Source organism: Chaetura pelagica, unplaced genomic scaffold (genome assembly GCF_000747805.2).
Source record: "Chaetura pelagica isolate M959 unplaced genomic scaffold, ChaPel_1.0 scaffold652, whole genome shotgun sequence".
Lineage (NCBI taxonomy): Eukaryota > Metazoa > Chordata > Aves > Apodiformes > Apodidae > Chaetura > Chaetura pelagica.
Genome location: NW_009952476.1, coordinates 84,842 through 107,067, shown reverse-complemented (window position 1 = coordinate 107,067; position 22,226 = coordinate 84,842). Strand labels below are relative to the sequence as shown.

Genomic DNA, 22,226 nt, shown 5'->3' with positions numbered 1-22,226 from the left:
GATTAGCCTGCTTTGCACAGGGGCCATGGGAGCCTAAAGATACTGCTATCAGCAGGGACAGTGACGTGGCCTTTTCTGGTCTCAGCCACCCGTGTCCACCCAGTCCTTGTGCCTGGGATTAGGGATGTATCCTCTGCTTGCTCTAAGAGACAGCTGAGGAACTGGGCAGGCAACCTGGCCAAAGCAGACACTCTCCTACCTGAACTTCCCTATAATACAACTAATTTTTCAAAATACTTCAATTTTTAACAAATAGACAGATTTTCAAAGGAGAAAACATTGTTAGAATTTTTCGGACCAGCGGTGGTTCACGAGCCACTTACTTGAATGTCAGTATAAATGCAACTGTAGCCTTCATAAAGCTGCTTACAGTCTGACTGTGTTTGTTGGGGTTTTTTTCAGGATCCTTTCTTGAATGTCCTGGCTGCCAGTAGAATTGGAGGCAGGAGGAGACTAATGACCAAACCGTGACAGCCCTGGATTCCCCTGCTTCTGGCTGCTCTGAGTAACCACTGGGCTCCTGTGGAGATGAATGGAGAACAGCAGTATGATGCAGGTAATAGTCTGGCTGAGCTCCCTGGCTAACGACTCTCAAAAAAACTTGGCAAGTGAGTTGAAATAAAGATGAGCACAGTGAATCTTTCACAGTGCATGTGTCTGATGCTGTGTACTGTGTACAGGTAGAAACTCAAATCTCAGTAACTGTGGGTTAGATTCTGGCTTATGTTTTTTATTGGTCTATTTCAAAGCAGAGTCTATCACTGCTTTAAAGGGGAATGAAATCGCACCCACCTTAGTAATTGAGTTTTTTCATCTTCAAGGTACCACTGTAGAGATGGGCTTGTGAAAAGCTCAGTGGCTTTAAAACTACTCTTTTAAGGCATTTGTCTGTTAAAGTGGTTAATGTTATCTTGTTCTGTCCTTGTGTTCATCTTGTTCTTAATATTTTGACAAGGTTGTGCTGCTGGTTTAAAAAGTCAGGTAACTGAAGCTGTTTGCTGCCCTTGTAATCTGTCTTGTTTCTGTGATGCGCCTGAGCATGCCTGCTTTGATAGGCTTGGGATATCAACTACTAACCTGCTGCAGAGTGGTATATTATGATAAACTAGCTCAGGTTTTGGTTCACCTTGAAATGCCAGGTTGGGAAGAGTGTTGCTCTGGGATGGCTGGGGATAATAATGGCTTTCTGAAGCAGTTATGGGATTGTGCACTCTTAAGGAAGTAGGGCCCATCCATTTTTCTGACTTGCCTGCCATGGTTTGTTTCTTTAACTTGAGGAGGTCACTGCCTATAGTGTTGGTACAGTTGATAAAATGTAATTTTTCATTTATAGCTATCAGTGTAAACAACTGGATTAGAACTGAGTTTGAGTATTACTTCCCTTTGGTACTTGTCCAACAAGCGACTCCTTTCATAGGATAATTCACTAGTTTTTGTACTTTTACTTTATGGAAGTCTAATTTCTGTCAGTGTTACTGAAGCAATGTTAAATGTTATTTTAATCTACAGTGCTTTTAGCAAAATGCTGTCATCTGCTTTATGATGCTGAAATATGTTTTTTTGATTATTAATTATTGCAAATCAGTCAAGTTGTTGTCAACATTAGATCTTTAAATAAGCAAGAAAGAGCTGCATGCACATGCATGCAGAATGACTCCAGACACTTGCAAACGCTGTTTCCTCTGCTAGTGGAACGACTTGTGTCTCATAATGTAAGAAAGAGAAAAGGCTTTCAGCAGCTGAGAACAGCAAGAAGGTGTATACGTGGTCAGCAGTAGGGTGTTCACAAGCTAATAGCACATCCGTCTGTACTAAAACCTTTGTTCATGTTTTTCCATCTTCCTCAAAAAGTATCAGAGGTCACACAGTCCTTTCTATGTGCTTTTGAAATAGCTAGGAAGGGTTTGATACTGTCTTGAAATTACTCAACAGCTATTTTCCTGAGCATCCCTTTTGTGCCTGGTTTGAGTACAGGTAGCTGTGAAAGGAAATAGTAACTGAAGAGAGTTTTACTTGCGAGTTCAGAGGTGGTTCCCAGCAAACGCTTCCCGTGTAAGCATGAGCACATTGCTGTTATTGTGCCCTCTGATACTGTTCATGAAGTGCTTTGAGTTAGACCAGTTCCAACCACTACTGGAACATTCTCTTCATGTTCTTTGACTGATGGAATTTTTTCCACTTGATGATTTTTAGCAGTTTTTGGAGATTCCCCTTTGTCTTTTTGGTTTTATATACCAGCTTTCTGCCTTCAAAAACCCAGACAGTTATCAGGGTTGTTGGTTGTGATGATCTCCTGCATTACAAGGGGAAAAGACAACTTTTATTCTTGTCACAGTCTTTCTCAGCTGCTGAAATCCCAACCTGTCTTTATTTATTCATGGCCTTGCAGCTGGTATAGATGGAAAAGATTCACTGTTATTAAAATCAGATTGAAACGTATCTAAGTTTCGGGGTGACAAACCTTTAGGTTAGCCTTAAATGTCTTGCAGACTTCAATGTGATGTTCTTAAATGTCCAATATGACAGTCTTCAACTAAACCACATTAAAGATGCATGATAATTGTTTGCAGTGAGAATTTAACTTGAATTCAAAGATCAAAACAGTCTGGTATTGACTGTTTCCATTCCAGGTATTTTTAAGGGCCAATGTCCCTAATATTTCCCTATCTTCTTGTATCCAAATGGTACAATTCAGTGTTACTTCTTTTCCTATGTGTATCAGGGAGCAGCAGGACAATGAAAGGTAAAAATCAGAAAGGAAGAGTTAGTGTTCACAATAACGTTAGTAGACATGGTCATAAATGGGAAGCGATAATACCTACTTAGGAAACTTCTGTTACTCTTACATAGGATTTTCTCACCTCCAGAGTGAATAAGTGTTTTCCGCAGAAGCTCTGTAGGATACTTCTCAAATATTACTGCAGAAGATCTTAGCTTGATTTGAAAGCTTCACTGACAAGAACTAGTTGTGTGGTGAGGCCACAGAGATGAGAATCACATCTGGTTCCTTTCCCTGCCTTTGCCAAAATTGTGCTTTGCCACTGAGCTAATGAGTGGCTCTATTATTCCGTGCAGCATTGGAGCATTGGAATAATACATTGTTCTTTAAGACTAAATGTGGTTTAGTGAGTTGTCATCTGTAATATTAATTCACAAATTTTCTTACAGAAGTGAGTATTTCTGGTGTAAATACCTGAGGTTTTATTAAGTAGTTTGAATTCAGACTGATCAGGATGTTAAAGAGAGACACAGGGGCCCTCAGGAATCTAGCTTCATTAAACTGGTCCTCTACATATCCCAGTATTTGTTAACCCATGAAGATGGTGCTGTGCAATAGGGTCTTGCAAAAAATACCAACAGACTAGATCAAAGGCTTGATTTAAACAGGCCCTGCTCTGCTGCAACTGTCCTGCCAATAAAACAAGAAAAGTGATTGGATTCTATCTCTCAAAAATGTGCAGCTAGCATGAGCTTCACCAGAGAGGTGGTGCTTTGCCACACTTGTGGACTGTTTCTGCAATTCAGATGTTGATGATGAAAAACAGATAATTGATTTCTGGGATTTTTCATGGTTTAGGTAGTCCCAATCTCATGCCACAGTTAAAAAAATAATTTATTGCTCTCACTGTGAAACCTCATACAGCATTTTTGCTTGGAGCTTTATTCAATGAGCTTTTCATGTTCCGCATTGATTCAGTAAGTGCTGCGCTAAATAACCTGGAATGCTGTGGCAAAGCCCTGGATGGGAAGCAGTAAATAGGTTTGTTAAATTCTCCAGCTAAGGACAACCTTCAGCTCTGTCAGCCTCCTAAAGGATGGAAAGCACCTGAACTCCCCAGCTCTGCATGCTTAGTACAGAGGTTAATCACCTAGTCTCATTTAGTTGTAATACCTTAGTAAAGTGTAAGTGCAAGCCGAGTTAAACTCATGAATGAAAGGAACAGCCAAAGTCCCGGATCCATTTTTAAGTCAGTTTTTAGAAGACTCCCTCTGACTCAGCAGCATTCCCTAAAATAAAGCAGGAATAGCATTAAATTTGCAGTGAGTGTTGGACAGGAATTTGTTGGGTTTTTTATTTTATTTTCTCTGTGAAAAATTAATAGCAAGAGGAGCTTGTGAGTGTGCTGGTGAGATTTAGGCACTGTACATTACAAAGTGATCTGAGCCCTTCTCAGTGCAGCACAGGCCTGGAAGGAAACTGCTCTTTTAGATATTAAAACAGGATGCAGAGACCATGGATTAGTGAAGTGACAAAGGACCTGTGGTAACTGATCCAGTTCGGAACTGGTTTTAACTGTAGTTAGAGGCAAAAGGCTAGGTAGAGCAGCATGCAAACTGACTTTTCTCAGGAGCTCCTTGTAGCAATTAAGCGGCAACATAAGTTACTAATTGACCCTTTCAGTGTGTTAAGTGACCTGTGCCTCATTTAAGGAGCTTAACTGCCCCTTAGACAGTTATCTGATGATAACATGTTATTGAAGACTTGGTGCAGTAAAGAGCACGACTGGAAAGCCTCAAGATCCGTGTAGTATTCCCAGATTGAGCTACTTCGCTTTCAAAGTTGTTAAAAAGCACAGAGCAGTCACGTTGCTTTATGTTTCTCTGCAAACAGGAATGCATTAGGCACTGCAAGCAGTGCTTTTTACATACAAAGTGCTTTTTGGAGTTGGATTAAAATGGGGTTGTTGCTGCAGTTGAACAGCTGGGTGCTTCTCAGTGGGCAAGGGTGAGCTGGCTTTCTCTGTTTTGGTAGGAGAAGAAATCAGATGAAGTCCAGTCTTTTGACTGACCATAGATGTTGCGTTCTAGCTGATGTTTCTTCCTGCTTTGGTTCTGCAGCTGTGAACTCTATGCATTTTTATGGTTATATTAAAGTAAAAAGCTGGTTTATTGAGTTAAGATATCTTTATCTGTTTTATCTACATTTTACAATAAAATTATATTTTTCTTAGAATGACTTGCAGCCAAAGCTTTGATCAGCTCTACTCTAATTTTCAAACAGCTGTGGTCTGTGCCTTAACCTATTTATTCACTCAACATTTTAAAAAATACAATTACTTGCTTCAGTCCTTCTCCAGGTTATTTCTTCAGTAAGTTAAATATTGTCCCCTAAAAGTGATGGTGATATTCAAGCTCTTGAGTTTTTTGAGCTCTGAGGCTTGTGAAAGGCCAATATAATGAACTGTGGTTGTTTAAAAATAGCAAAATGAAATTGAGTTTGGGAGAGATAAGAGCTGTCTCTAAAACAGATACTGTCATCAGCAAGCAAATGCTAACTGAATATACATTGCTAAATTTGGAATGATAATTCCTGGAATTACAATGGGAAGTTGAAGATGAAGTTAACAATCAGTTTGAAGAGAAAATGAACCTACTTCACACTCAAGACTTATAGGTTTTTCAGAGGATTTAAAGTAGCTCAGACTTCTGGACAAATATTTGTCTCTCTCTATCCCAGCCTATGGACTGCAGTGGAGCATACTTAGCAGGTTGTCAGCATGTTCACGGGGCTGATAAGGGCATGTAATAGTATTTCATTCATTTTTTTGGACAGAAAATATTTCCTACTCAAACTACTACTCCTTGAAAGAAAGTTCCCACCCGTCCTGAGAAATGCAGAGCATGTAGGAAACCTCTGCTGAGCATGTAACTGCTGAGCTCTTCCAGTGCTGGTGATATACAGAGATTTCTGTCTTCAAATATAAACACAGTATCAGGTTTCCTGGTACTGAGAGATGGAAATATCTCATGTTCATTCATAAAAACAACTACAGTGCAGATGTTAGAATCAGTCTAAAAGTGAGAATAAAAAGCTTTATTTGTATTCCTTATCTCTAATATCTCTTTTGCTGCTTTACCTGAAGTTCTAGTTTATGTGCTGAGATGTAAAATGCTGCTTACATGAGGTGGGACCCTCACTCATCATCCCAGTGGTGCTTGCAGGGAAAAAATAATGTGGCTGTGTGATGAACTAAATAGAGGACCTGAAATCCAACCTGTGTTGGTTGTGGTGTCTTTTCAGCAGAGTGGGTTATGTGTTGGAGAAAACAGGAATAGGAGGGAAGCAGGGAATTGAGCCAAGAACTGAAGCAGAGACTGGGGCTGGCAGACAGGCTTGACAACAATAATAGAAAATCTGACTAATTGGTCATGTGGCTCACTACAGCTGATTGCTTCTCTAATAGCCTGAGTGAGTTTTGAACTGTGGCTTAAGTGGTTTTACTTAATTTTTGCTTTATATACATCTAGAAATGAGGTTTACTTAGGCTAAAGAAGCAGTTGCAATTTATAAGCTCTTTTTGAAGTAACTGGTTTGGGTATTCTTGATTTCAGTTTTGCCTTGATCTGTTTTCTTTAGAACCACCCTGAATCCTTCTCTGTGTTTTATAACATCTGAATAAATACTGTCTAACTTTTAAAAGTGATGAGTCCTATTTCCATTTTTTTTTAGTCTTTTTTTCAAACCTCTTACTATCTGTATTGCTGTTTCCTGGTTGTTTTTTAATGTAATACTCTGATGGTTCAGAATGCACTGTTTTTTGAGTCTCTTGTCTTTGTTGATACAATTACAGAACTCCTCTGCCTGTGTTCTCCTCTCCTCAGGATATCACTATATTTCAGACCAAATCAAACATAAAGGACTTTTCACATACAAAGATAGATTAAGAAGTGTTGTCTGTGTCTTGAAATGCATAATTGAAGTTCATCATGCACTTGTTTGTTCAGTCATTTGGAATTGAAGTGGCTTTTGCTGTAGCTCCTCATGGCCTAAAACGTAAGCCAACAGGTTGCTAAATAGAACATGTTTGGCTTCTCTTTCAGATGCTGGTTCCAGTGTGGAAGAAATGGAATTCAATTGGGATGAGTATCTAGAAGACACAGGAACAATTGCAGCTCCCCATGGATCTTTTAAACATGTGAGTAAGGGACTGTGTGTTTGCTTCCCATCTTTACATTGTTTTTTTGATACCCTGAATGTTTAATATTTCTTTGAATACGTTGATGATCTCAGATCTATGTAAGACTAACTAGAATCATGTTTCTCAGAATAAAGAGAAATGAGGAATTTCACATTTTTCTTATTGTTTTTTGTCTTCCTCTCTGTATATAACACAGGGTAATCCTATCCCCACATGCTGAAAGCTAAGGGACTTCTATTATTTTCTGCACCAGAAGATAAGCTTGATTTTTCTTGTAAAGCCCAAGCTGGCAAGTCTATTTTTCCTTTGCTAGTGGACAACCTGCTATGGGGGAGCTAGCTTCAAAAAGTTGGTGGCATAGTTCTTAAACAGCATAACTCAAATGTGCTGTTAAAAAAGGTCTTAATGGTGGCTCTCAAGAAAGCCAAGGAGAAAATAATAACGCTACCAAACACTTGACTGTAGTACTAAGGATAATTAACAATCACAGGCTTAATGGATAGTGTAAAGTGTTGATAAGCCCTTGTCTTTGCTTTTGGATATCTTTAATGAAATGTTTGTCAGTAAAATCTTGGAGTGCATTCTCCCATTGGAGGAGATCTGAATGTGAGTCTGGCTTCTTCTACTGGGTCATCAGTGAAGGTGAGCTGTATGGAGCTTGTTTCCAAACCTCTTGGATTTCTTCCAAGAATTGAAACACCTTCCAGGCTGCCAGCTTGTATCCTTATCTCACTGTTTCTTACATTTACTATCTAACAGTCTTTCAAAGACAGGCTGTGGCTGTTTACTGTGGCAGGGAGGGTAGTGACTTGTGTGTAGCACATTGCTTGGAAAGCACTCTGTTGTGCTCAGGCGTTTAGATCCGGTGTCACCACTTACTGTACGGGAGACTTAAATCAGCAAGACAACAGCGATCTGTTCACAGAAGGATCACAAAGCATTTTGAGTCCAAAAGTAACCTGGAGAAGTGCAAAACATTAAAGAATTTATTAAAATATTACAATTGTGTTAGTAGTAAATATGCACAGTGAATGTGGACGTTGCAGGTCTTCCATACACTGGATGGTAATTATAAGCTTTTGTTCAGAATAAACATCCAGGTGTCTCATTTCTGATGGGGAGAGAGGCCTGTGCTTGCTTGGTTTTTCCTTGGTGTGATAAGGCTCTAGCAAGAGAAAGTTTACTCAGAGTGTTGGTGTCCATGCAGCTCACACTGAGAGAGCAGTTTGGAATTGGAGAGGGGGCATTTTGCAGTGGTGTGAGGAGCAGTCTCTCTGCTCCTCTGGTGTGGTTTTCCTTAAATGATCTCTGCTGAAGAAGCTTGCTATCATAGCCACACGTTAGACAAACTAACCATAATGTCAGCTTTTACAGTGCTGGCCAGCAGAGTTAACATTGCAGCTATGCAATGTTATTATTCCCTGCTTGTGTAGAAACCAGTGCAGTTTTGCTGGTGCAAGTAATACTGTCATGGAGAGCTCTTTAGTGAGCAGGTGTGTGCACAGCCTGGCTGTGTCCCCAGTCCCTCCCTGCTGCATTGGGTGCTCACCTGGGGCTGTGCCTGGGGAGCCTGGCTGGCCACGCTCTGCACCCCACACCTCTGGGCAGCTAGAAAGGGGACTTGGGGTGCCTGGAGTGTGGTGCAGGGGTCATGCGTGAGCATGAGAATAGGTGGCCGCATGTTCAGGAGGGGGATCATCAGGTGTTTGCCAGCAGAGTTCTCTCAGAATTTGTTTGGAGGCCAATTTTTATGTTCTCTGTAATAAGCTTGGCATAAAATTTTGGAAATTTAATGCTGACAGCGAATCGACAAGCAGAGAGAGGAGCATATTTACAGCAGCGTCACACCACCTAGCTCTTGCTGTTAATAGAAAGTCGATAGGCAAGGTTGTGTACTCAGTGTTTCTGCTGTCCCTTGGAAGGTAATGGTTTGGAAAAGGCAGAGGAGAACCTCAGTGCCTCCCAGTGGACAGTGCCAGACTATCTGTGTGACAAAGCCCTAAAAAAAATGTTGGTGTGATTCCAGGCTATATCAGGTGAGAGATTTTTCAGTGGAGAGCATACAGGCACTGATGTCTCTCTGACAGTGTCTCACTGATACAGTGCTAGTGACTGGTGGTCCCTTCAGCTGGAATCTGTGTGGTGCCAGTTGCTTGACTTGAAGAATGACTTATTTTTATAATCTACCATCAGGAAAGCTAAGAGGGGATAGTTTTGCACTCTCAAAAAGACAGAGGGGGAAAAACCAAAGCTGAAGAATAATACTGGCAAAAGAGCAAGTGGGCATGTATAAATAACTAAATTAAGTAATATAAATACAGTTTAGATGGAAACCTAAGATCTTTTTTTGGTTCTTTTTAAATATTGCTGCATTGAGACTATGATCAGCCTACCAGTATGAGAAGTGGGTGAGAAATACCTAACGCTTAGGAGACCTAACGTTTAGGAGACTACGTAATCAGGTTAAGAAAATATAATCCATGATTACACAGCCTGCATTAACAAAGAACTGGATTTGTCGATGGGAGGAAGGACTTTCTTATTTTTGTGGGCTTATACTAATTCTGAAAGTTTTGTTCTTACTATGAGCAAGATGCATTAGGAAATTAAGCTACTTCCTTAAATTGTGTTCTGTGTTTAATTTGTTTTCATTTTTAAAAACCAGCAGTATTGAAATCAAAGTGACTGTTTTGCCTGCAATCTAGCAGGAAAAAGGTTTACAAAATCCTTGAGTTGCACTGGGTACCAGTGCTGTGATCCTACCCTAATAGACTTTCTCTAGAACTGTTGAATGTTCTTTCTTCATTCCTTTCTGGAACTTATAAATGTATGTAAACTTCTAGTAAAATTAGTGTTCAGCATCACCTTAACACATGTATTTGCTGGGTGTTCTTGTATGCTCTTAACACTTTATGTTCATTCTTCATCATTATCTGCTTCTGAGCTGAATGGGATCTCCAGGTCTAGCCTGTGACATAACACAAAAGGATGGATAGTATTCCAAGGGAAGGAGGGATTTGGGCTCAGAGCTGCCTAAGCACAGCACCTGACCATCTCAGCTCGCTGTGTGTGCAGCAGGAGGCTGCCGGCTCAGACCTGCTGCTTCAAGGAAAATAATTCTCGGTGCTGTGGGCAGCACCGCACCTCCTGCTAGCTACCCTGCTCAGGAAGCCAGCTTAAAGAAACCAAGCTTGGTGCTTCAAGCTGCTTAGCGCTCTCGTCTTGCCCAGCCGCCAGGAGAGGGTGCTAACTTCTTGGTGTCTGCTCTATCCACCGGGGAACAGAAGTGACAGGGTTTGAAAAACGCACCTGACTTCAGGGAAAGCTCTTCTGTTGCTCGTGGTTTCATTGCATGCAGCTCTCTCCACCAGGAGACTTTGCTGAAAGTTTGGACATAGAGAGCTGCACAGATTTCCCAATTTCTCAGACTTTGTGTCAAGCTCCTGGCTTTTCTTTCAGGAATCAGAATGTGAAGTCTTTAGTAATATCTCTTCAGCAAAGCAATGATCTTTTTGAAGAGATGAGCTCTGTAATATCAGTTCAAAATGTCTGCAGGTATCGGGTCCTGCTGATTTTGTTCTAAAAAAGGATTTTCTCTCAGGGAAAGGTATTAACCTAAAGGATGCGAGCAGTTAACAGAGGCATATGCTTTACTTTCTGAAGTGGTTCTCTTAGTTTTATTTTTAGCAAACCAATATGTGCTGGCTGATGAGACTGTAAGAGCTGTGGCAGTTACTGAACCATCAGCACGGAACTGGTAAAAAACAACCCAGAAAATGTCTACTGCATCTGCATCATACTGGAAGTCTTTCTTGCAGCTGATTCAAAGAGGAAATGGAAGTTAGGACCACTTAAGAAAGAAAACAGCAGTTATATTTAGCTGGGAACAGGAGATCCACATGTTAGTTTTAATTAAGACCAAGGCCACAGAATTGAGCATAATTCAGTCATATTCTGTAGTGAGATCAGAACAGGGCTTCTCTGCTCTTTCAGGAGTGTGTGAGCTGGGAGGTATTAGGAATATGAGAAACTTAATGTTTTGCTTTCTCTTTTTAAGTTCACATTTCAGTATGTGATTAGTGTGCAGATTCCTCACCACCACACAGAGTACTTGCTGCTAAAGGACACGTACTGTTTATGTTCTATGCAATTTAGGCAACAGTGCTGCCTACAGAATTATTTAGGTTGTTGGAGAGAGACATGAAAAACCCTTATTCTGCAACTTGAGCAGATTCATGCCTTCTTAAATTTGCATGGTGGAAGAGGCAGTGGTAGTGTTATCTAAAGCACATGCATTTACTTTAAACAGGCTTTTTGTCCAAAGAACTTGAAATAAACAGTTTAACACAAAAAGTCAAAGTTGCATTGCTGAGTTTGACTTTTAGTTTTGCTTGAGAGTCCAGCTGTGAGTTGGAAAGCCCTTTAGTGGTGGGTGAGGTGTTTGTCCAGGGCAGTAAGAAGAGTTGCAAGATACTCTTTTAAAGTTGTTTCTTTGAAAAGACTGGATGGCATTTGACTTTAGTTCTTTTGCTGATGAACATGTATAAATTGTTCCCCCCATTGTTCCATGAAGTTTCTGGGAGGTGCTCAAATGTAATGGTCTTCTTCCTCTTCAGGTAGATACAAGTTTGCAGAATGGTTTTGCCCCTGGTATGAAGCTGGAAGTAGCTGTCAAGTCTGACCAAAACACGTACTGGGTAGCCACCATCATTACAACCTGTGGGCAGCTGCTCCTGTTGCGCTACGATGGTTACGGGGAAGACCGCAAGGCTGACTTTTGGTGTGATATCATGACAGCTGATTTACACCCCATTGGCTGGTGTGAGCAGAACGAGAAGGTTCTCAAAGTGCCTGAAGGTATTAGCTCCATGTGCAGAAGTGGGGCGTGCATACAAAAACCATGCTTTTGTCCTTTGTAAGCCTGGCAGCTAGTCTTCATAACTGCTGTTAAGCTCAGATGGTATTGCTGTGATGACAGGTTGAGATTGTCTGCCATGTTTTTCTGAAATCCTGTGACTTACAGTAGAGGGTTGCTCTTTCACCATAGAGCATTTAGCTTAGTTTCAGATTTGGTTTTATTTTTATAGAGGCTTCTGGTTATGTTAATTATCACCCACCAAATTCTGCTGCTTTGTGATTTCCTTTGAGTATTTGTTGTTGTTTTGTTCCTTCTTTTAAGGTGTTACTGGTGAGTGTGTGGCAGATACGTGTGAACTAGGCAGTGTGAGAATATGGTAATGTCTTGTTGTCTGAGTGATCTTTAACTGGCAAGAAAGAATCACATTCTGTCTTCACTTTTCATTTAGGTATCAAGGAGAAGATACCTGACCAGGAGGAATTCCTTCAGCGGGTGCTGAAAGGAGCATGCAGTGCTCCTGCCAACCTGCTGGAGGGGGTAAGTGCTCCAGTGTGCTGCATTAGTTTTGCATTAGTTTTCACCTTTGTCATTAAGGTAACCTTTATTTAGATTGTCAGTCCAATTCCTTTTTTAACTTTAGGGAGCATTATAGTACACTGCTCACCTTAAAGTTCCACTCTCTATTGTTTCCTATTTACAGTATTTAATTTTGTTAGTGTTGGCCTGGAACATATCAATCCTGCAGGTTTGGGCTGTTCATTAATGCTATCAGAAGACCTTTTTCAAACTCCCTTAGGTTTCAGTCTTCTCTTTGGCTCCTCCTTCATACAGCACTAAGGAAATAGTACTTTATTTATCTTGTCCCCTTTCCTCAGTTGGCTTCTTTCACTAAAGTTATGGGGTTTTTTTACTAATTGGCAGGTTGTTGTTTCATTTAAATCCTGCTTCTTTGCTCATGAAGAACCAAGTTTTTATTCCCCTCCTCTGCACTTAATACTTAAATCCCATATCAGTGTCTGGTGGTAAAGTACAGAACGTAATTTTTTTGAAAAATGCCATTGGCATCTTTCTCACAACTAACATTTTTCTTTTTATCTTTTCTGTCTAGTCATCTTTGCATGCTAGATGACTCAATTTTAGAAAGAGATTTTTCATGTTTCCTTCAGACCTTCAATATATAAGTGATGATGCTTCTGAAAATTATGAGGAACTTAAGTGAAATGTGTGACTGTATCTACAGGCAGTGCAGAAGCTCTGCTGCAAGCACCAGTGATTCTAAACATTATCATTTCTGTTGTCTTTGTGTTGTGTTAGTAAGGGACATGTATTCGTACTTTATTTATGCAAATGGAGTGCGTACAAAGAAGGGGAAGTATGGGATTATTTTGTTCTGTTGTACAGAATAATTTGTACTCTTTTTCTAGCTTCACAGAGGGAAAAATCCATTGGATCTGATTGCACCAGGCTCCCGACTAGAATTGCAAAACACCCGGGATTCCCTGGAAGCCTGGATAGTCAATGTGGTAGACAACATTGGCGGGAGACTTAAGCTGCGATTTGAAGGGCTGGAGGATTCTGACAAGTTCGACCAATGGATATTCTACTTGGACCCTTTCCTTCATCAAGTGGGGTGGGCAGCTCAACATGGATATAGCCTGCAACCACCTTTAGGTACTTCAAAACATTTATCTTTTATATGGTGATAAGAGGCTAGAGAAAACTGCTGCTGCTTTGGTGCTCTGAATCTGCCTTCTGGGTGCATGCGGTTGGCATGTGATCTGGCAAATACTGTATCTAAGGAAATATAAGTGAAACCACCAGTATCTAGTCCTTCAGGACTTTTTACCCACTTATTCAAAAGCTGCTAAATGCTTTTGGCTGTCAAAACTTTCTACCTGTTTGTGGAAAGGGAAGAACTGAGGCAGAGATTGCCTTCATGGCTATTTTTGGTAGGTATCCTGGGCTGAGGGGAAGTCATCTGTTAAAGTACTGCTCACAGCAGGCTTTTGCAGCTGACTCCAGGTCCCCTGGGCTAATAAAGGTGTTGTCTAAAGAGGTATTATGTAGATACGAAAAAGTCCTTAAAAATGTGTGCCCAGGGAATGAGTGTGTGGAAGCAAGGGCAGAGAAGGGGACAAATTACCATGTATTCCAGGCATATGCATGTCAGTGGGTCACTGAGGAAGTGGAGTGTAAAATGACTGAAGCAAAAAGGGGTTGGGGTTTCTTAGGAGCTGAGCAATGATGTAATGTTTCCTGATGAGGAGAAACTTTGGAATAACACTGGAAAACGTTGAACATTTACCTTAAATTCTTTCTGCAAAGGCAGGTGTACATCCAGGGTTCTGGCACACTGTGCTTTTAGTTGGGGAAGTTCAGGTTGTTTAGAGCAGTTGTTTTTGTTGTGGGTTTTCTAAAACATTTTCCCCTTATGGCAAGAAGAAATCATGCTGAGGAAAACAAAACAACTTCCATGGAAGTGACTGAGCATACTGTCTTTGCTGGCACTGGAGCATTCTCTGCTGAAATCAGGATTGTAAACAGGCAGATGTCAAACCACTGACAGAAATGAGATGGGTGGATTCTGCAGCATTATTTACATGAAAAATGGTTTTTAAAAATACTAGTTAGCTACTAGACTTGCTTCCTTACCCATGTAAGAGCCTTTGATATGCTCACAGACTTGACTGGAGTTTTCCTCAGTGTTGATGTGACCTCCATTTTGTCAGAACCAGACCGGGCAGAGTATGGTTGATACTGCTGCTGGAATTCAGTCCCTTTTTGTAACACATCCAAATGTCTCAGAAAACTGTACGTTTTTAAGAAGGAAGGTATCTGCACAGATTCTGAACAGATGGGAGTTTAACACTTGGAGGAGCAGAAATCAACTTTCCTGAGGGAAAAGAAGAAAGAAGATTACTTCATTTGCTCTTTTCCTTTCTTTTTAATTAAGCCATTAGGTCCTTGAAGAGTGAAGCAGATTGGCAAGAGATCCTGAAGAAGGTGAAAGAGGAGGAAGAGGAGTCATCAGTTCCTACAGATCTTTTTAAGGTAAAGACACAAAATGCGTAGTTTAATGCTGTGGATGATATCACAAAAATACTATGTTCCTTAGAAATTATTTAGATAAGTCAGTTACTGTTACTGGAACTTCCTAGGCTGTTTTGTTGGTTTAATTTTTTTTGTCTCTCTGTCTTAAAAAAATCATACTGGTACAATTCTTGTTAAGTTAGACAACACACCCATCACAGATATGTTGTCATACTGGGAAAAGTCCCTGGTTCTTATCCTTTATAATGGCATCTCTGGTTGTTCATGAGCTGGTCTTCTGCATCACTGACCTTCTAGAGGAGTGCAGGGTTACTACACTGAGTACATCGAGAAGTTCAACACATGTAACACCTAATCTGTAACTCTAATACTTCATTTTTAGGATAAGCCTGTGATTGGAGTGCATTCTTTTTCTGAAGGCATGAAGTTAGAGGCTGTGGATCCAATGGCTCCTTTTGTAATCTCTCCTGCTACAGTTCTTAAGGTACCAGGGTTCTTTAACTTGTCATATTAAGATTCAATTCAATTGCTGCTTCTTAAATGCTCAGGTAGTTTTCATTAATTGATTATCGTAAAATATTGAATGAGTTTTCAAATTATTTTGAAGTAATAGGGGACAGGTTGCCAAGGAAAAAAATACTGTTGATGGTGAAGATGTTGGATTTGAAAGTTGGGGAGGAGTTCATAAATATACAAGTTCAAAAGTCAAAATGCCATAATTGTCAAACCCAGATTTTTAAAATTAGATATAATCCTTTATAATCTGAGTGTCCAACTGAAGATAGATTTTGGGTGGTGATTTGTTTGGGTTGTTTGGTTTTTTTTGCAAAAGTTAATGTTGTTCCTGTGCACAAACTCTGATGTTTAAGTACCCTGGCTTTTAAACATGGGCCCATACATGGATTTAAAAGTTGAAATGAAAACTCCCCAACGTAATTGGGTTTTGACCAACTTCTGTTGTCCTGTTTTAGTAAACAGGTGAAAGGTTCTAAAGAGACCTGCTTTGATGTAATAAACCAAGATATTTGCTTATTACTAAAAAGGCAGAACCAGTTCCAAGCATTTACTTTTCTTGGTATTTTCATGTCCTGCTTGTAGTTACTTCAGCAGTATAGTTGTTTTACTTGTGACAGTCTATCCTAGACACAGTTCAGCTTTGTTGAAATAAGCAGTTTTGTTATTACAGAATGGTAATAGGACTGCAAGGTCTTAACTTCCCTGCATTTTTCAAAATAAAATTTCATAGAGCACTTGATCACCTTTTTAAGTGCTCATACATTTTATGTCTTTTATTATTGCTTATTTTTGTACGTTTCCAGATGATGCAGAGGAGTCTGCTGCTTTATGAATCCTTTAGATTCAATACTTTAAGGTTTCCATCATGTTGTGTTGCTGTTTAATGAAGTTACCAAAATGGGGAGGAGGGAGCAGTAGATCAGAGTCTGCTACTTACAAGATCACATGGTTCTCTTTTGGCTAACTACAGGTATTCAATGAAAAATATTTCATGATAGAAATTGATGACTTGAGGCCAGAGCGTACAACCAGCCAGTCTTATATTTGTCATGTCAACAGTGCCGGTATTTTCCCTGTGCAATGGAGCATGAAGAATGGCTTGCATCTCAGTCCCCCACCAGGTATGGTCGTGCAAACTTGTCATGCTTGCTCCTCTTTGAAGGAAGCAGATTTCCAATCCTCAGAGTGCTATATGTTTAGGACTACACTTTTGCAAAAGAATTACATGTAATAGCCCAAGCATAGAGCCACAAAGATCAAATTCTGAGAAACAGGAGCTTTGAGTTAGTGAAACCTGACACCATTTCAAGTTATCAGTGGGAATCAAGGTGAGGCAGTGCCCAAGGGCCTTCTGCAATGAAAAGAGAGTATCTCAAATACTTGGGAACAATGCTATGGGCTGACCTCAGATGGCTTAGGGAAGCCCTAGTCAGTTGACAGACCTGAGTGACCCAAACAGATTTCACTGATCTGTACTCCATGTCAGCTTGAAATGAGGCATATGTTCTCCTGCCATTTCACTAACTTCTTTGTTTTCTCTCTACCTAGGTTATCCTGGGCAGGACTTTGATTGGGCAGACTACCTCAAACAATGTGGTGCTGAGGCAGCTCCCCAGAGCTGCTTCCCTTTGGTAAGGTTCTCTTGCAGAAAAATCTCTCTGTTATATGAATGGTACTCTTGATTCTATGGAGAAGAACCTTCTGCATGTTTTTTACTTAAAAGTACCTGTGATAGCTGAGGAACTTTCTTAAGTGCAAATGTGTGTGAATAGTAGTAGATGAATGCCAGCTTCCTAGATAATTAAGTGGTGGACCAAATGCTTCAGTTGTGGTAAAGCAGATCGAAAAGAAATGAGTGTTTTATAAAATTGAGGTGTGTAAGAGTCCATTCATAAATCCGTTTTATAAAATTGAGGTGTGTAAGAGTCCATGGAATACTCATAAAACAGTATTGATCCTTGGCACTCAGGCAATTGTGGAAACAAAGCCTTTTAATAGACCTTGTTTTCATTTACTTAGTGCACTCTTTCAATCTTCCTTCCTTTCACATTGAAAAATTCATTCCATTATATTAATCAATACCAAGTAATCCTAAATTAGTACCAAATAATCGTTTTACATTAATGAGTGCCTGAAGTACTTGCTAGATTTTGGGCTTTTGTTGGTTCAGTGACAGTTGTGCTGTATCCCAGAGCAGAATACCTTGTCAAGCAGAAAAGGGTACTATTAACACCTGCCTTTCAATTCCATTTACAATACTTGGGCTTAGGGGAAGAAATTAAAATGAGTAATTACCATTTTTTGTTGAATGTTGCTGGCTATGAATTGTTGATGCCCCTGTTCTGTCTTGTAAGCTGTGGCATCTTTGAACAGGTCATTGAATTTATTATCCCTTTCCTGAGAAGAGTTGATCACTGTAGGCTAGTTACAGAATTCTTATTGTATTGATCCTGTCATTATTTTGCCAAGTGACTCTGGGAGGGAGATCCCTCTGTCTGGCCATTACTTCTTATCTGGATAGATAACCATTCTTATATTTTAGGAAATATTTTGTAGAAGTGGACTAAACTGGTAAATAAGTTAAAATCCTATTTATAAAAAAAAAAATAAAATTAGAAGAAAGCTTCCTTTGCTGTCTGCCATAAATCATTTGGATGAGGCAGGAATGTTATTTTTATACATGAAATAGATTTCCAAGCTAACATAACAGAATAGAGAGCCTGGTCAGACTATTTGTCAGACTTATCACTTAGGTAGCAAGCAGCAGAGAATTCCTGGTTGCTTAGAATGCACTCAATCCTTTCAGTGAGTCTCAGCATCCTTAGTTTTGAGTACAAACATGTCCTTTTCTAGGTCTCTCTGTAGAGCCGATTAAACTTTGATGCTTTGTCATTCATAATATACCTTATTTGTGTTCAATATGCTGATGATCTGAAATCTTCCCTGACTGCATGAGTATCTATGTTACTCAAACACTGAAGCTTTTATGTGTTGCTTCTGCTCATGGCTGGCTATTCATATCATACACTGGATATACAGCTGGTATTTTATTGAGGTAGTCTGTCTTTTTCCTAGTTAACTTCTGACCATGGATTTAAAGAGAATATGAAACTTGAGGCTGTGAACCCGGTTGATCCTGAAGAAGTTTGCATTGCTACAGTCACCAAGCTGAAAGATTCCTACCTCTGGCTTCAGCTGGAGGGTGAGTGATGTGGGAGAGGAGAGTAGCACTTGCACTGATATTTCTGTACCATCATCAAACCTGAAGAGTATCTGGAGCAAACTCGCCGCCTGCTGTATATGGGCAGCAAATCACTGTTTCCTCAGTGAAAACACAGCAGAACCCCATTTGCATTGTCTATTTCCCAGTTAACCATGAGTGGCTTATTTAAGCCAGGCAAAAGTGGCATTTGTGCATTGCAGTGTGTCAGTGCAAGGCCAGTGCACTGTGCAAAGTGCTGATCAGTGTCTTTTAGAAAGCAAGGGCCTTGTAAGGTTTTTACAGATGAGTGACTTGCATTATGAGCAGCTTTGACCAGACCTAGGAAGAAAACTGTTAGAGAGGTTCTTCATTAAGATAGAATAGACCTATGTCAGCCCTTCTCCATTATATTCCCATTTTTTGATTGGAAGTACATCAGCATGCACTTACTATGCACTGTGCATCTCTGCTAAACTGTGGATGGCAAATTCCCATCTCCAGCCTTTAGGAGGAAGGAAATGAGGTCAGGAGAGAATTTGGTAAATAAAAGGGGATGAATAAGCAATTGCTATTGTGTTCCAGATATGCCATAAGTAAAAGCAGCTTCACTGGCAATTTTATAGCAAGCATTAACCAAATGAGGGGGTTTATTTTTATGTTTTGTTTCAATTTTTGCTCTTCTGAACAGGCTCCAAGAAACCCATCCCTGATTGTATAGTGAGCGTGGAATCAATGAATATCTTTCCAGTGGGTTGGTGTGAGACAAATGGATATCAGCTCAGACCTCCTCGCAAAGCAATAGGTATCAGCTCTGTTCTGTTTGCAGTGGTTGGCTGGGTTGATAGAGATGGTGAGACCTTCAAGGGCAGGCTACTGCAGAAGTATTTATTTCAGGCATCACTGAATTTGGAAACACTCATGTACAAAGAATACATGCCTTGTGCAACTGTTCCCCTGGCTGTTAGGTCCAGTTGGAATCCATACAATGACTCCAAAACAGGCAGGGTTGGCTTGAGACCCCTGAATGCTGGACGAGCCCGGGGAAATGCTCCATGAGTCACACTGAAGAAATCTCATCTGTGTGCACACACCTGGGCTGTGCACGTACTGCTTTCTGAGCTGTCCTTGCCATAAGCCTGACCCTGACACCGACTTTAGACTTGCACTTGTGGAAGTAAAATTAATGCCCTAACAAAGTGGTGTGGAGTGTGTAGACATCTTGGCATTGAAATAAAGGGGACTCGCTTTCTAAATGGGCCAGATGGTTTTGATCCCTTAATGACAAAGTGTGGGATAGTAAATCTGACCTGTTTTAACTACACTAGTAAGCAGCATAAGATAGTGTCTTCTCTCAGCTAATTAGTGAGATTTCTTTATTAAAGTTTAATGGGACTTTAGGAGAAAGTAAAGAATTTCCTGAACGTTTATTAACTAAGTATTAAAATTGTAAAATTTGAATGAACTGTCATTTAATGCAAGTCAAATCAAGAGAAACTTAATTTGAGACATGTCTGCCCTCAAGGACAGAAAAGGAAGGGGAAGGGGACAACTAAATAGAGAAGAGATGCTTTAAAAAAAAATAATCCAATCCTTGTTGAGGACAAAGCCCAAAATTGCTGAAGAGGCACATATTGCATTACCTTTTTCAATATTACTGCTTGATTGTGAAAGCCAGAATTTGCAAGTGGACCTGTCACCTAGTTGACTTAGTTGCTACAGTGTTTTCCTCCATAGCAATTGGCTTAAATAATTTGTGTTTCTAAGCAGCTAATTTAATTACATTTCAACATTAAACAATGTTGAAGTTCCCTGTGCCGTTAAGGTGGTGTTAGGCTCATGAACCTAACCTTTGGCTAGGGGTCAGCACCTTCGAGTGCTGAAGAGGAAAGCATATAATTCCTTTTTGGCTGGTATTACAGGTAGTTTAGGGGCTATGATGAAAAAAAAGTTGCACAAAAGGTGAGATTTCCTAGCAGACTGGGAGTATGCATGCCTGATTTACTTAATTTTTAGTGAAAGTTGAAGTAAACCTTTTGGGTTACTTCAAATGACATGGGCCAGCACATGTCTAGTGCAGGTGAGTCAGCTATCTAACATTGCAGTGACTTTGATCATATATTCTCTTTGTCATGTAATGAGGAAATGAGGTTTTATATTTATACATTGTACTATCAGTTTAATTTGTTTGCCTCCCATGCTTTGCTGTTTATATTCTCTTATTCTTCCTTTCAGTAAACAAGCAGAAAAAAATTGCAGTTGTTCAACCAGAGAAACAGTAAGTAAAAGGATTTTTTTGCTTTTATTTTTTGTTGAGGTCTGTTTTTTTCTTTCTCTAGTTGGTAAACAGTGTTATCCTAGGGGAGTTTTAGCTTTACAGAAGTGCTATACAGAGGGTTGAGAGATTCTCCAATCCATTTATCTCCATGCTGGTAGTTCCTGTAGATGTTGAAAAAGACCTCTTGCACTGCTGTAGTAGGAGAGAGAAAGCCTGGAGTTTGTTTTTTAACAATGCTAGTGCAACTCAGCTGAATTATTGAATAGGTCAAGTCATTGAAGTTCTGGGTTTGAAATTCTTTCATTTTTAAAAGATTGTGTTATCCATGAGAACTGCAGTGCATTTAAGAAAAGCTACCCTGATCTTAATGCTGTTAGTAAGTTTGCACTTGAGCCTTTTTTTAAATGGTGATTCATAGGGGAAAAATTACTGGATTCTCTTTTGGTTGTATTACCTTCTCAAATACAGTTTCTATAATAAAAACACTTAGAAAATGTGACTGCCTTAACATGCAGCTGTGATTTTGCACAGGTGATCAGCAAATTTGTCTTTAGTGTGAATCATTTAGTAGATTAACTTGTAGTTGTTCCTTACCAGATAAAATGTGGCCCAGAATAGCCAAAAAGGAAAGTTCTACTAATATCTGTAGTTCATCTATTTACTCTGTGTCATGCCTATGAAACCCCTTCATGTGAGCCTGCTCAGAAGTGCTCAGTAGAGAGCCTGACAGTTGGCTTTGTTGACTCTTCCAGCTTTACAAACACCAGATTTGTCAGTAGTCCTGCCAGTGTTTTCATTGCTCCTAAAATACAGAGCAGACTGTTCTTCCATGTTTTGTAATTGGGATTCTAATCAGAGCACTTGAGCAGTTTTGGTTGTATTTTGTTTAAAACCTATCTTTTTCAAAATGCAGAATGTGAGACTGTACACTGCCTTGTGCCATGAGGTGTGAAACAAAGTTAAAAGGAAGCAGAAAATTTAAATTATTGTTGGTAGCTTTGTGTGATGTGTTCATCAGCGTGGCAGCCCTTGTACTTCAAGCAAGGAAGGGTTGCTGGTAGCTGTAGCAGTACAGTAGTGCTTTCCAAACTGAATTTGACAGGCCTTGCATGTTGTTATTGTGAAATGGGAGAGGTATAAAAAGCAGATTAATAGGACTGGTCATGGAGGGAAAGAAAAATTATTGGGCTTTAGTAACTGAGAGGTGACTGTCCCTTGTCCAAATCTTCTTTTAATTTCAGAATTTTGTCTTCAAGGACAGTTCATGATGGACTAAAGAACCAGGAGCTGAACTCTTCTGACTCAGGTATTGATCAGAGAGGGCAGGCTAACAAAAGACAAAATCCTCTTAACAGTTCAGCTGCCTCATTTTTCAGCTGCACTCTACACTTTTCTGTTAGGAGA

General features: G+C 39.9%; 1 protein-coding gene across 1 annotated transcript in view; it reads left to right on the top strand.

The window, feature by feature from the left end:
- The first annotated feature begins 396 nt into the window (after nt 1–396).
- SFMBT1 (Scm-like with four mbt domains 1) overlaps nt 397–22,226 on the top strand; it is a 30,049-nt gene continuing 8,219 nt past the window's right edge. Inside the window, exons 1-13 of the mRNA XM_010008600.1 lie at nt 397–556; nt 6,823–6,917; nt 11,537–11,777; nt 12,227–12,315; nt 13,203–13,449; nt 14,732–14,829; nt 15,212–15,313; nt 16,316–16,466; nt 16,894–16,976; nt 18,421–18,547; nt 19,236–19,349; nt 20,780–20,822; nt 22,064–22,128. Coding sequence (XP_010006902.1) covers nt 529–556; nt 6,823–6,917; nt 11,537–11,777; nt 12,227–12,315; nt 13,203–13,449; nt 14,732–14,829; nt 15,212–15,313; nt 16,316–16,466; nt 16,894–16,976; nt 18,421–18,547; nt 19,236–19,349; nt 20,780–20,822; nt 22,064–22,128 — 1,483 coding nt within the window. The 5' untranslated portion in view covers nt 397–528. The remainder of the gene's footprint in view (nt 557–6,822; nt 6,918–11,536; nt 11,778–12,226; nt 12,316–13,202; nt 13,450–14,731; nt 14,830–15,211; nt 15,314–16,315; nt 16,467–16,893; nt 16,977–18,420; nt 18,548–19,235; nt 19,350–20,779; nt 20,823–22,063; nt 22,129–22,226) is intronic.